The 14,127-nt window shown below is 32.0% G+C and overlaps 1 protein-coding gene across 1 annotated transcript in view; it reads right to left on the bottom strand.

Moving 5' to 3' along the window:
* The window catches only part of IFT54 (intraflagellar transport 54), a 48,258-nt gene extending 36,695 nt beyond the window's left edge, over window positions 1-11,563 (bottom strand). The window contains exons 1-2 of the mRNA XM_072532024.1: window positions 11,172-11,563; window positions 10,757-11,092 (exon numbers count right to left, since the gene is read on the bottom strand). Of these exons, the coding sequence (XP_072388125.1) occupies window positions 10,757-11,092; window positions 11,172-11,424 (589 nt within the window). The 5' untranslated portion in view covers window positions 11,425-11,563. The remainder of the gene's footprint in view (window positions 1-10,756; window positions 11,093-11,171) is intronic.
* Window positions 11,564-14,127: the final 2,564 nt, after the last annotated feature.

The following is a 14,127-nucleotide window of genomic DNA, read 5'->3' as shown; positions in this document are numbered from 1 at the left end:
TGACGTACGTAAGTCATCGCATCTTGTATGTATTCCTGCATGTTCCGTGGACTGCCGATGTAGCTTGAAGGTAAAATGAAAGCATTACCGATGTCATTGGGATTTAAATTTCCATCGATGTTTCCAGCAACAGCATCTCGTAAGTGAATATATTCTTCCGATCGTAGTTTTGCCTGGTTGAATCGAAGGAATCGCAAGCGTTCGCTTTCGACCTTAGCATACATATCAACAATGTATTGATGAAACAGCTGACGATATCGAAGGATATAATTGTCTTGATGTTGCCTAACTATTATTCGGTGTGCGTAGTATTTCATTGAGCTAACTTTATTATTTCTGTAATCACCTAAAAAAATAAAAAATAAAATGCAATACGAAATTAAAATCTATACATACAGTAAAAAAGTAAATAGATAATTGTCAAATTTACCGGTATTTGGATCATACTGTTTGATATTAAGGTGATATTCATCTTGTCCGTGCCAAAATATCAATGGATATTGTAGTGCGTCATATGAACGGTGTAGATCCGAAATCGTACTGACAGTGTTGTCTCGCCGTGTAATTTTTATAGATCTTTTGTCAACTGGATCACCAACCATGATAACAGCAACCTCATCAACAGTTGGAGCGTTGAATCTACCAGCATGTTCACCTAATGGTACTTTGTCGGCTTTTATGACGATTTGATAATTGTCATTTTCCAGTCGTGGCGAAACTCTTTTGATCAATTGAATTAGTTGATTGTGATCTTCTAAAAAATTTTCCAATAATATCACAATTGCTCTTTCCTCTGCTTGTTCAATAAAATTATACAGGCACCGAGTCGTCACGCGCTCTTCACAATCGCCCATAAAATAAATTTGAAGAAATTTCGGATTGTTATCAGGCATTGGCATCAGTGATCCGATTTTATGGTACACCTGGCCTTGAATTTTGAATGTAGTTTCAAAATTACGTCCATCGGATGCACGATCGCAAATTTTAGTTGCCCCAAATGACGTCATTTGGAAGCAAGAATTAAATTTGCGTATCTTACGCAAAAATAATTTGGAATCATCTGAATTGCCAGTAAGAAGGGATAATAAAGGCTCCGGCGGAGCGGGTAGAGGTGACAGCACAACTTTTCCTGATGCGCAGCACATGCCGGCTGCTTCATTCCGAAATTTCAATGCCTGACAATATTGACATATTTTATCCATTCCACCGATAGCAATTTTTGAATGAGCTGAGTAGTTAATATCTGGTGCATATTCAAAGGCAAGCCGAACGAATGATGCACGTGTTAATGAGCGGCTGATCCGTTGCCTTTGTCGATCTAGTATTCGTAGCTATGTTTCGTTCTCGTGCCGCTCTTGTTCTCGTAATATTCTGTTGCAGACGTTCGTCACGCTGTTCTTGAGATTCTTGTACACGACTTTCTGCAGTCCTGATTCTTTGAGCTGCATTTCTTGTTTCGATTTGTTCTGGTGATTGCTGAGCTCTTTCAACACGTTTGCGTCGTGACCCTTTGCTGCTCGCGTTGTGAGGTTAGATTTTTTCGGTGGCATTTGACTGAAAATAATAATTTAATCGTTTAAATATGAGAAAAGAAAAATTGAAAATCATTCTAATTAACTTTTATAATTATGTGATAATACTGACATGTACATATTTAAATTATAGATTTTAAATAATAATTTCAATAAGAATTGAAATACTAATTTAATCGTTTAAATATAAGAAAAAAAATCTGAAAAACTTGTTATCATAGCACATTGAAATAATAAGTGCTAAATATTTTTTAATAGAGGTTAAATAAAAACAATAAAAAAAATATTTGTACAACTATTGAAAAAGTGTAGGAAATTGTGTATCAGTTTTACATTGACATTTTAATTAAATTTTATAATTATGTGATAATACTTACATACATATATTCAAAATAAATTATAAAGTTTTCATCAATGAAGCACAAATAAGTAAAAAACAGGATTAATTTCACTGTATTATCTTCATTATAATATGAATTCAATTTACACTTCAGTCTAAGTAACACGTGGCCGGCTATGCTAACACCAAAAATTTAAAAAGTGGAAATAATTGAATTATACAGTATTTCGTTCACTACAAAATAATTTTAATTAATTTTATAGCGTCAACAACACGTGGTAATTATGCTATTAAAATGTATCTTATATGACCCGTTCGTAGATTTACCATAGCAGCGCCATCTATTGATTACTTACTCAACCCAGTGGAAAGGTATCGACATCTGTTAGAATCATTTGGAGTTAACAGATAATTGTGACTGTCAAATAATAACAGACAAATAATTAGCAATAAATTAAAATTGCGACTATAATTTGAGATTTAAACTATCCTATCTCTCAAGTTGGATCGAACTGCACATGGTGTGCGAATTTTATTATAATCGGTTAATTGGTTTAGGAGTCCATTGAAGACAAACATTGTGACACGAGATTTATATATATATATATATATATATATATATATATATATATATATATATATATATATATATATAAATATATATATATATATATATAAATATAAATATATATATATATATATAAATATAAATATATATATATATATATATATAATATATATATATATATATATATATATATATATATATATATATGTATATATATATATATATATATATATATATACATACATTATTTTTGGGTTACTCTACGTGAGAGAGGGGCGATCCCAATGGGATCTGTTCTATTCCCAAAACTGAAAAATCTCATGAAGGGCATGGGTTTGCAAAGATTGGGGAGACACTAAAAAGTACATATCACAAGTGCTTCGAGGATTGGAAAAAGTGTTTATACAAGTCTATTATATCTGCGGTAAATTGCTTTGAAGGGGAAGTTATTTTTTTCCAACAAACCTTGTAGAGCATAAAATATAAATTTGGCCCAAAAAAGTATCTGCTTTGCAAATACTTTATCAAATTTTTTGCAAATTTTGAAGGCAATGATCGACAGGCGAGTAAACCGCGGTTTTATGGCTTATTGGTAAAGCTCACTAGTGTAACATTGCAATATCGCGGTTTTAAATACTGACGAGCCTGGCTCGCACCTCATTTTGTCATATTTTTAGTTGGCTTGTCATGTAAAACCGCGTTTGTAATGCTCTGTAAATAACTCTGCATAAAGTTGAATACTGTAAATTCTTTGCTTCTCACATTATAGTGTTTTGTATTATAGGTGCCACTAAAGACAATAATTAACTGTATGATTTTTTAGACATTCTCAGATAATTTCTGTAATTAAGTGGTTCTATTAACATTTTTAAATTAAATGGAAGTGTCACAATCTTACTTTTTTTCTATCCAAGTTTTAATACAAAGTCTAGGGCATTTTCGCTAATTTTTCATTATTTTGCAATGTGCTATAGTGATATAACACAAAATAATAGACTCCGAGAAAGACATGTTCAATTTTAATTCAAAACACGACTGCTTTGCTCGCTAGTCTATCAGCACCAATTACTTGTGGGTAAAACCGATTTTCTCTAAAACCGCGGTATAGACTTGGAAATTAATAAAGAAACAAAAGAATTTTTGCAAGAAAAAAAAATGTAAAGAGATAAAATTTAAGTTTAATTCTGCTTCAATTTTTTTTCTTGTTAGTGATCTCTTCTTAGAGAAAATTGTCAACCATTACCAAAGTAATAAAGTTTAGTCGATCCTTCTATTCATATCTTCATTAATGAATGTCTATTACTTCTGAATATATAATCAAAATAAGCAACCTTTTTTCTTTTTAAATAACGACAACCATTTCTCCCTGTCCATGATCCTTGTGTGCTGTCACCACAAGTATTGTATAAAAATGAGCCATATTGTGCTTCACCCCTCTCAAATCACCAGGGCTTGACTGCATATAGCCCTACTGGATATCCTTCTGCCGCAGCTTGTGAAAATATTCAGAGCCTCTTTGGCTCTGAGATATATTCCTAGGAAGTGGAGAGAGGTGTGGTGTGGTCTTCATATCAAAATCAGGTAGGATGGACTACACCCTATCAAAGGCTTTCCGACCAATTAGCCTAACATCCTTTCTCTTGAAAACGATGGAAAGGCTATGGGAGACGTACATAAAGATTCAAAATTTATTTTTAACTACGTTTACAAATTTTACATTTGTTTGTAGCAAGTCAATTATATGTATAAATAAAAAAGATAATACATAACATACACAAAATACAATAGGAGATGAAAATACATTAATGCACATAACATAAAATAAAACATAAAATATACAAAATAAGACATATACAAACATAGTGAGTACATCCATGTTCATGTTACTGCCTTGAAGTGATCAAAATATTCACCAACAGAGTAAAAAGCAAATCTCAAAAGGTATCTTTTCAGACTTACTTTAAATTTATTCATCGAAAGTTGTTTTAAATCCTTAGGTAGGACATTGTATATAGTCAATTGAGTTTTTTTGTGATACTTAACTCAAACGATACTTAACTGTTCTGATGTTATTTGCACCTCTTGTACTATAGTTATGTAAGTCAGAGTGTTTAATTAAAGTATCAGAGTTTTTATGTATTTCTACATTAACGCTGTATAGCCATAATTTTGGCAAGGGCATTTTCTTATATTTAATAAACAATGGTTTGCAAGATTCCAAATAGCTAACTTTTGTCATTATTCTTATTGCTTTTTTTGCAATGTAAATATTGTTAGGGCATTGCAAGAGTTTCCCCACAGAATAACACCATAGCTTAAAAATTAATGAAAAAGAGAAAAGTACGTTATTTTCAAGGTATCAACACTTGTAACAAGTTTTAATTGTCTGAGTAAAAATAAGGTACTAGAAAGTTTACCTTTGAGATGGTCAATATGGTTATACCAAGTCAATGTGTTGTCAACTGTTATGCCCAACAATATGACATTTTTTTCAACACTCACATCGAAGGTAGACGAAAAAATTAAATTTTGAGTTTTGTTATCATTTAGTTTAAGTTTATTTGCTAAGAACCATGATTGTGCATTGAAATTTACATACTCAGACGTGGTTTCTAAAACTGAACGATTTTTATCAGAAAAAAGAAAGGTAGTGTCATCTGCAAATAAAACTGTTTTAAATGGAGCCATGAAATTGGGGAAGTCATTAACATATATTATAAATAATAGAGGGCCCAGTACTGATCCTTGTGGAACTTCATGCTTTATCTGCTTAAATTCAGAGAGACAATTTCCGTACTTGACAGCTTGGTATCTATCCTTTAGATACGATGAAATTAGTTCCAAAGGAGTAACTCTTATGCCATAAAAATGCAGTTTTTTTAGCAAAATATCATGAGAAACACAGTCGAAGGCCTTTGAAAGATCACACAGCGTTATGGCAGAGTGATTATGCTTCTCAAGGTCATCAACTATGGCACTCATCACATCTAAAAGTGCATGTGTTGTAGAACGATCCTTTCTAAAGGATCTAAAGGATAAAGGTAAAGGATGTAGTTCTGGTCCATAACTCACCTAACCCAAATCAGCATATACTTCGGGAAGATCTACCCACTCTGCATTGCATCATCTAGTGGGAACAATTGAAAGATCGCTGGATAATAAAGAATCCACCCTAGGTATATTCATATGCATTGAGGGAGCGTTTGATAAAACCCCATTCCCAACTATCACCCAACAGCTTAACGTCAGGAATGTTCCCCTGGCTCTAAGCGAATGGATATTCAGTATGCTCTCTAATAGAGCAATAAGCATAAATGTAGAAAACGTTTCTGTTAGAGGCATGGTTACGAGGGGTGCTATCACCACTCCTCTGGAACATAGTTCTAGACACCCTGGTTGACCAACTCAGCAGCTACGGGTTCTACACAATAGCCTATGCAGACGATATTGCTGTCCTGGAAAGAGGTAAGTTTGAGAACACACTATGTAAAAGATAACAAGTTGCTCTCCAACTAATAGAAACATGGTGCAAGGAACACTCACTATCTATAAATCCTAAGAAGACAGAGTTATCTTTATCCAGTTATCCAGTTATCTTTACCAGGAAAAGAAGAATCACGGGCTTAATACCCCCAAGCATTCTAAACTACAGTCTAAATTTTTCTGACGAAGTGAAGTACCTTGGTATTATCCTTGACAGGAAGTTAACATGGAACTCTCACTTAGATGGTAGAGCTAAAAGAACATATATTGCCATGAGCAATGTCGACGAACAGTCGGACGCACCTGGGGCCTTTCGCCCAGGGTGATTGCCTGGGTTTACACTGCTGCCATTAGGCCAATACTAACTTACGGAGCTATTCCTTGGGTACCAAAAGTGCTACAGGCAACAGCGATTAACAAACTAAAACATATTCATCAGATGACTTGCATAAATATAACAGGTGCCATGAAAACAACACCAACTACTGCAATGGAGTTGATCATTGGCATCACGCCTCTAGACATATATGTCAAAGAAGTGGCGCTGGTGACAATGATGCGACTGAGCTCAGCTGGTGCAAACCTTAATATAGGAATGGGACAATTTATAACTCGTTTCTGGCGCGGAGAGCTGGATGCGCTCCCATGCTACAGGCAGGCTGCGACTCAATTGAACCAAAGTTTTTCTTTGACAAACCCTACAAAATCGAAACAAGAAAGTATGGAGAGACAAACGTGACAAATGCCTATTACATATACACTGATGGCTCCAAAATGGAAGAAGGCTCAGGATGCGGGGTATACTCCAGATCACTGAACCTATCATTATCGTTAATACGAGAGTACGTGTTCAGCGAGTCCTGACACACACCTGCCCACATAAGGGAGATGTCTCCTGGTGACTTGTCCAAATTCCTAGAAATGGCAGGATGGACAATGAGCTAAGGACGACAGCTCCTTGGAAGGATGCACAATGGGTACAGATGGTTATCAGAATGAGATTCATCGTTTTGTATGGTCACAACTGCTATATGGGGTAGAAACTTGGACTCTGAAAGCCCAATCCGTAAAAAAATTAGAGGCATTCGAAATGTGGCTATATAGGCGTATTCTAAAAATTCCATGGACTGCAAAAGTCTTAAATGAAAAAGTGTTCATTTCATGATGAAAACATCGTATCTGGGCCACAAACTTCAAATGATAAGTACTCTCTTCTGCACGTCATCATACAAGAAAGAGTAGAGGAAAGAAAGAAGAAATCATGGCTGAGGAATATCACAGATTGGACGAACCTCAGTGTTGAACAGATATTTCACGTTGCAAAAAATAGGAAAGTGTTTAAAGAAGTGGTCGCCAACCTTCGTTAGAAGACGCCACAATAAGAAGATGATCCTTGTTCTAAAGCTATGCTTTTTCTTGTGGCACTTTAATGTTATAGTCTGTACACTCAGTTTGGGAATATTTTGACAGATTCATTGTCGGAATCATACAACCATATACAACACAAAAATTCCTACTTTTCACTACTTATAGCTCAAAGAAACTTCTTTAATTAAAAAGAAGAAAAATCATGAATAATGGTGGGAGTGTATATTCATCAATTTTTCTTCAATTTCAAAACTTTTTTCATTCAAAACGTTTCATTTGTAAATAGTAATCTTTACATGACTACAAAATTGCAAAAATTAGCTTTTGTTTTAAATGATGCATTTTTATTTTGTAAGTAAATTGCATGTTCATATTATTTTTTAAATATTGTAAGTGATTTTCAATCAGTGTCTGTAGTTCAAAATTTAACAAAGGTAGCAAAAAATAATTACTAAATTTACTAGTTTAGACTGGGATCAGCGAAACAGTATTATTGACAATCTTTAAGATGAATTAAGTACTTAACCACAATTTCAGTTGAAAATATGTTTATTTTTATATTTTGATTTTCACATCAGAAATTGTCCTCAAAATACAAATTAAATGATTTAAACACTATCATTGTTATTTTTATGTCAGGAATTGTGTGAATCAACCAATTTTTTCCCACATCTAAAAAATCTAATTTTATCTTGTGCAGAAAATGCATTGAGTATGTTTAACTAAGAAAGCATGAATTAGAAGTAATTCAATTTTGTGTGTCTCAACTTTTTCAATTCTTACTTTAACCCATTAAGCGCCGTTGATGCGAAAACGCAACATTTTAAAAGGAATTTTTTTTATACAACTAAATGTTTTGTTTTTAGAAAATTCTTTATATGATTTAATTCCTAAAGGCTTGATGATATTGAAATATATTTTATAGAACAAATATAATTAATTGTTTATCTATTATAAATTAATTTCTTCAGCAGTTTTTTACATGATTCGTCATGACTATATAATCTTCTTGTAGAATTTTCACTTTGCTTATAATATAATGGTTTATATGATTTTTATAAAGCATAAACTACAGATTTAGCAATACTACTACTACTAAGGATTTCCACAGTTTTCACTGTCTTCCTTCACTCAACCGTTTTCTCCAATTTTCCCTGTCATTCCAGTCTCCATCTCGCAGGGTTCTTTTCTCCATAGCCTCGTCGATTTCATCTCTGAATGAGACCATATTTAGCAATAACCACACAAAAAAATTAAATAATTTTATCAAGAAAAAAAGTTACATGCATTCAAACTTATTGTTGCGTTTTCGCATCAACGGCGGAATGTGCTGTCTCTAGGTAATACCGCCTACGCTACGTGACAAATCGAGTGTAAACGTATTTGACTAGTTCAGTCTTGTCTAGAGCGTTTTAGTATAAGCATATACAGCAATAATTGTGTTTCTCTGTATTGTTGCGGATAAAACATATATAATGAGTTCTGGCAAAAATAAGTGGAAAGATAATTATGATCGGAATAGACCTCTTACTATTCAAGAATTGGAAGATGCTATTGAAGAAATTCAAAATGAGACCGAAATTCATGCTGTTATAATACCACTAGATGTCGATGAGCTTACTGATGAAGAGGAAATAGATGACGATTTATTGGAAGGTATTATACGGTATAATTATATAAGATACTGTTATGTAACTTTTATTTTTTTATTACTTATAGGCCATGATAAGCCTCAAGACACTGCTGGGACATTCGAATTGAAGTTTCGCAATATAAAAAAATATATACATGTATGTGATAATGCTCAACTTGACAAGCAAGATAAGTTTGCTAAATTGCGCCCATTATTTGACAAAATAAACAAAAGAAATCTACAGTTTGGTGTATTTTCACAAAATTTATCAGTCGATGAGGAAATGGTTCCTTATTGTGGTAGACACTCCGCTAAAATGTTCATCAAAGGGAAGCCTGTTCGCTTCGGTTTTAAAATTTGGTGTCTTTGTTCTCAAGATTGATATTTGTTTCAGTTTAGTCCATACGCTGGAGCACGAGAACATAAAAGTGATATGGGACTGGGAGCAGATGTTGTTATAGATCTATTAAAAGTTCTTGAATTTCCTTCTCAACACAGAATATTTTTTGACAATTTTTTTTTCGTCTTTTAAACTATTTCAATATCTTACTGAAAATAATATATACGCCACAGGAACTGTGCGGGAAAACAGAATCCAAAAATGTCCTTTAGATAGCTCAAATGATTTAAAAAAAGGGGGCAGAGGTGCTTTCGATTTTAGATATGATTTAAAATCCAAAATTTGTGTAGTTAAATGGAATGATAATTCAATCGTTATTATGATGTCAACTAATATACCAATAAATCCAATTCAGCAAGTAAAACGGTAGGATAGAAAACAACGAAAAGAAGTAAGTGTAGACCAGCCATTTCTAATAAAAGAATACAACAAAAATATGGGGGGTGTTGATTTACACGATAACGGCATAGCCAATTATCGTATAAGAGTAAAAGGAAAGAAATGGTGGTGGCCTCTTTTTATAAATACTATAGACAGTACAATCGTCAATGCATGGAAAATTTATAAATTGGCAAATGACTCTACAATATCGCAATTAGAGTTTCGCTCTTATATTGTTATGGCGCTAATAAAATCAGAAGAAAGTAATTCATTATCAGCCAGCGACGATGAGGGTACATCAGCTCCTAAATACGAAGGACGAGGAAGGCCAACAAAGTCAGAAATACCGAAAGAAATGAGAACTGACAAAGTGAACCACATCGTAATACGCCACCCTGAAAAGTCAAGAAAAAGATGCAGACAATGTAAAAGCAAAATTATGTATATGTGTCAGAAGTGCAATGTACGTTTACACTCTACATGTTTTGACAGCTTCCATAAATTGAAATATTAGGTTTTATAGTTTTTTTACAAATAATTTATTTAGTTTTACTACTTTTGTATCTTTAATTTTGAAATAAATCTCATAATCCATAAAAGTGTATTTCATTAATTTCTTAACAGATTCCGCCATTGATGCGAAAACGCAACATTATTTTTTTAGAACACCCTGTAACCTAAAAAAAAAATTATATCCAGTTTTGTCTTTAAAACACCATAAATAACTAACCCTTATATTATTTTTATGAAAAATTTACATATTTCATACCTTGGCGGTTAATGGGTTAATAAGTTCGTCTTGGATCTAAATATAGTATAGTATAATATAATCAATCAATATTATAAAAATGTTAACAAATGTGTGAATATGTATAAACTGTGTTTACGAATTAATATAAATTAAGTTTTAACTGTTATTTTATTACTTTCATTTAGTTCAGTTTTGCTTAGATACTAAAACTAAATAGCATCCCTGTATGATTTATATAAGTATACAAAAAGAAAGTATTTGGGAAAAATTTGTGAAGTGTTAAAAAACAAATTACATTACCTTTATTGCGTTCATCATCTGTTCTAACAGAATTTGGAATTTTCTTGTTTGTAAATGTATCTAATTTCTTTTCATTTGACTTTATAGTTTTCTTTTCAGCAACTTTCTGTTCATTGTTGGTTCTTGATGGGGCTTTGGACTTTTCTACAGGTATCTTGCTTTTTTTATTTCTGTCAGTTTTAACACCAGTTTTAAGATTGGATACATACTGTGTGCTATCAATATTTGATTCTACTGATTTTGCCAGTGCTTGAAGTAATAAATTTGTATTTGTTGGTTCTAAACCTGCAACGATTTTACTTGCTCTAACCGATAAATTATTATCGCTAAGGCTTTCTAAAATAAAACAAAAACATAGGGAATAAAGTTTTGAAATTGACCCATATTTCACAAATATTGATTAAATTAAACTTACTGATAGCATCTATTAGTTTATTTAAAAAGGCAACTTTCGCATCTTTATCCTTAACATTATCGGAAACCAATTCATAATCTGAATATAGTCCTTTTAAGAATCCAGTTTCTTTAATTGTAGTGGTAATGACATCATGCAAAAACCGGAATGGTGGTTTTTTGAGCAATTTTTCCGTTAATGGAGGTTTTTTTACATATTTGCCTAAATGTTTTTGTGTTTTCTGTATAATATCTGCACTAACATCCTGCGTCATTTTCCGCTTTTTCCAGAAATCAGTAATTATACTAGTTTCACTTCACATTTTCCAAATATTCGAAGATAACCTCCATTGATATTGTTGATATTCAATAACTGCGTTACCATGGAAACAAGTGTTTGTGACAACCCAGTGGCATGTTGGTTTGAAATTCATAACACAAAATAAAATATGTAAAATAAAATAAGTAGTACATATAGGTGATACTGGTACTGTAGACCAGCGTGAAGCTTTAAACTTTACTTATTTAGTGATTCTTTCGTCTTTCCCAAGTTAACATGCTCCTTTTCTAACTTGACTGCATCGTACTGAAGACGACCAATAGTCAGAAATACGTATATACGGTTGCCTTTCATCGTATACACATAGTTTATTATATATATATATATATATATATATATATATATATATATATATATATATATATATATATATATATATATATATATATATATATATATATATATATATATATATATATATATATATATATATATATATATATATATATATATAGTAAACTCTTAAATATTGGGGAAATCTGCAAGAAAGACTCTGATGAGTATCAATCGTTTCGCCGAACGTTTTCGCCAAAGAGAATTAATTTGGATCTTAATTTGGTATTAAGAGAATTAATCGCATCCTTAGCCTATTCCAATGAGATTGACCGTAACACAAAGAAAAAACTAACAACATAATGGGAACATTGCAAAGTTTTATGCTTTGCCAAAAATCCATAAACCAACACTATCGGTTCGTCCCATAGTAGCTTCCATTGAAACTCCCACTGAAAATATCTCAGCTTTTGTTACAGACATATGGGAGCAAAGATTTCTCCTATCATTGCAACTTATGTCATGGATTATGTATTAGACTCAGTCATTCCTTTACTATCCTTTCAAATTCCATTTATTAAAAAATATGTTGATGATATCATTTTGGCTATACCCAATGACAAGGTAGATGAACTATTAGATACTTTCAATGGTTATGACCCCTACATCCAGTTCACTATAGAGAGGGAAGATGGTAATTGGTCCGTCCCCTTTCTCGACATAAGGTCGATCAGGGAAAACAACAACATTAAAATAGATTGGTATCAAAAACCGACCCATTCTGGTAGATACCTTAACTACCACTCATACCATAATAATTCTACCAAAGTCAACTTAATCAAACAGATGAAAAATAGAGTAATAAAACTATCAGATCCTTCATTTTATACAAAAAACCTACAAATCCTACAGAAACTTTTTATTTCAAACGCTTATCCAACACCATTAGTGAATAAGATTTTGTTTAATACTATCCATAACGAAGATACTACACCTTCCTTCGCGACTAACAATGCTGATCCTGATGTCTTAAGTGGCAACCCAGTCTCGGATACCCCTATCAACAAATATTTTTCATTACCATATTTCAGAGATATCACTCAGGGGTTAACAAGGATTCTGAAAAGTGTTGAAAATAGCTTTGATAATAATAATAACAACATTAAACTTAATGTGGCTTGTAGATCAGCCCTAACAATTAATAATCTTTATTCTAAGATAAAAGATAAGACTCCCATAGATAGGCTTAGTAACATTGTCTACGACATTCCATGCCTCTCTTGCAGCAATTCCTACATCGGCCAAACATCTCAATTATTGAAATCACGTATTACACTACACAAAAGTGATTCTCGACTTCGCCCTGACCGCTGTGCATTAGCCAAACATGTTCATTCCACTGGTCATCTCATGGACTATACTAACATTACAATTCTCCACCGTGAGAACAATAAATCTAAAAGAGAGTTCATTGAAATGTCTTATATTTTCGTTAACGATTTCTCCATCAATGTTAAGAGTAACATTAATAATCTAAGCGATATATACCACTTCTTACTTAAATCAGATACCAAGAACAATACAACATCACAGATAACTAACTTGACTGATATATCCATTAACAACTAACCTACTTTAATAATTAATTTTCATTAACTAAAAAAGATAACATTCCCTTGCTTTTCTTAGATACATCTCAATAAGATATTATTATAATAATACATGAACAATATACCTTTATAATAAACCTTTGCGTTTTAAGTTCAAAGCTACCATACATTTCCAACGTTAAAAAAAACTTTTTTCGTACATAGTAACAAAAAACACCACTATGTTGTTACTAGCAAAGTTTTTTAATATTCTAACTACAATTCTAAGTTACGGTAAGATCAATAATGTTCTTAATAGATAATATATGGTAGCTAATTATAATTTATTCTCTTATATATATATATATATATATATATATATATATATATATATATATATATATATATATATATATATATATATATATATATATATATATATATATATATATATATATATATATAAATAGTTTGTATAGTAACCTCTGGTCACTGTAAGTCAATGTCACAATTTAACCAACATAGCACAAAATTAATTAAAATGGCTTTACTAATCAGATGGTTTGGAACAGAGTTGATCGAATAGAATGTACCGTTATTCCCACATACTTTTTCATTAATCAATCATTGAATATATTATATTACTAATAATATTATAATATAATATTACGTATATCTGCATATATAGGCCAGTCAAGAAAAAAATGTGAAAAAATCTTTGAAGGTTCTAAAAATTATATAAGGGGTAGCTGATGACAAATCCGTGAAGACCTTTA

Source organism: Diabrotica undecimpunctata, chromosome 5 (assembly GCF_040954645.1).
Source record: "Diabrotica undecimpunctata isolate CICGRU chromosome 5, icDiaUnde3, whole genome shotgun sequence".
Lineage (NCBI taxonomy): Eukaryota > Metazoa > Arthropoda > Insecta > Coleoptera > Chrysomelidae > Diabrotica > Diabrotica undecimpunctata.
Note: the sequence above shows the minus strand (reverse complement) of the source record. Positions and strands in the feature narration are given on the sequence as shown.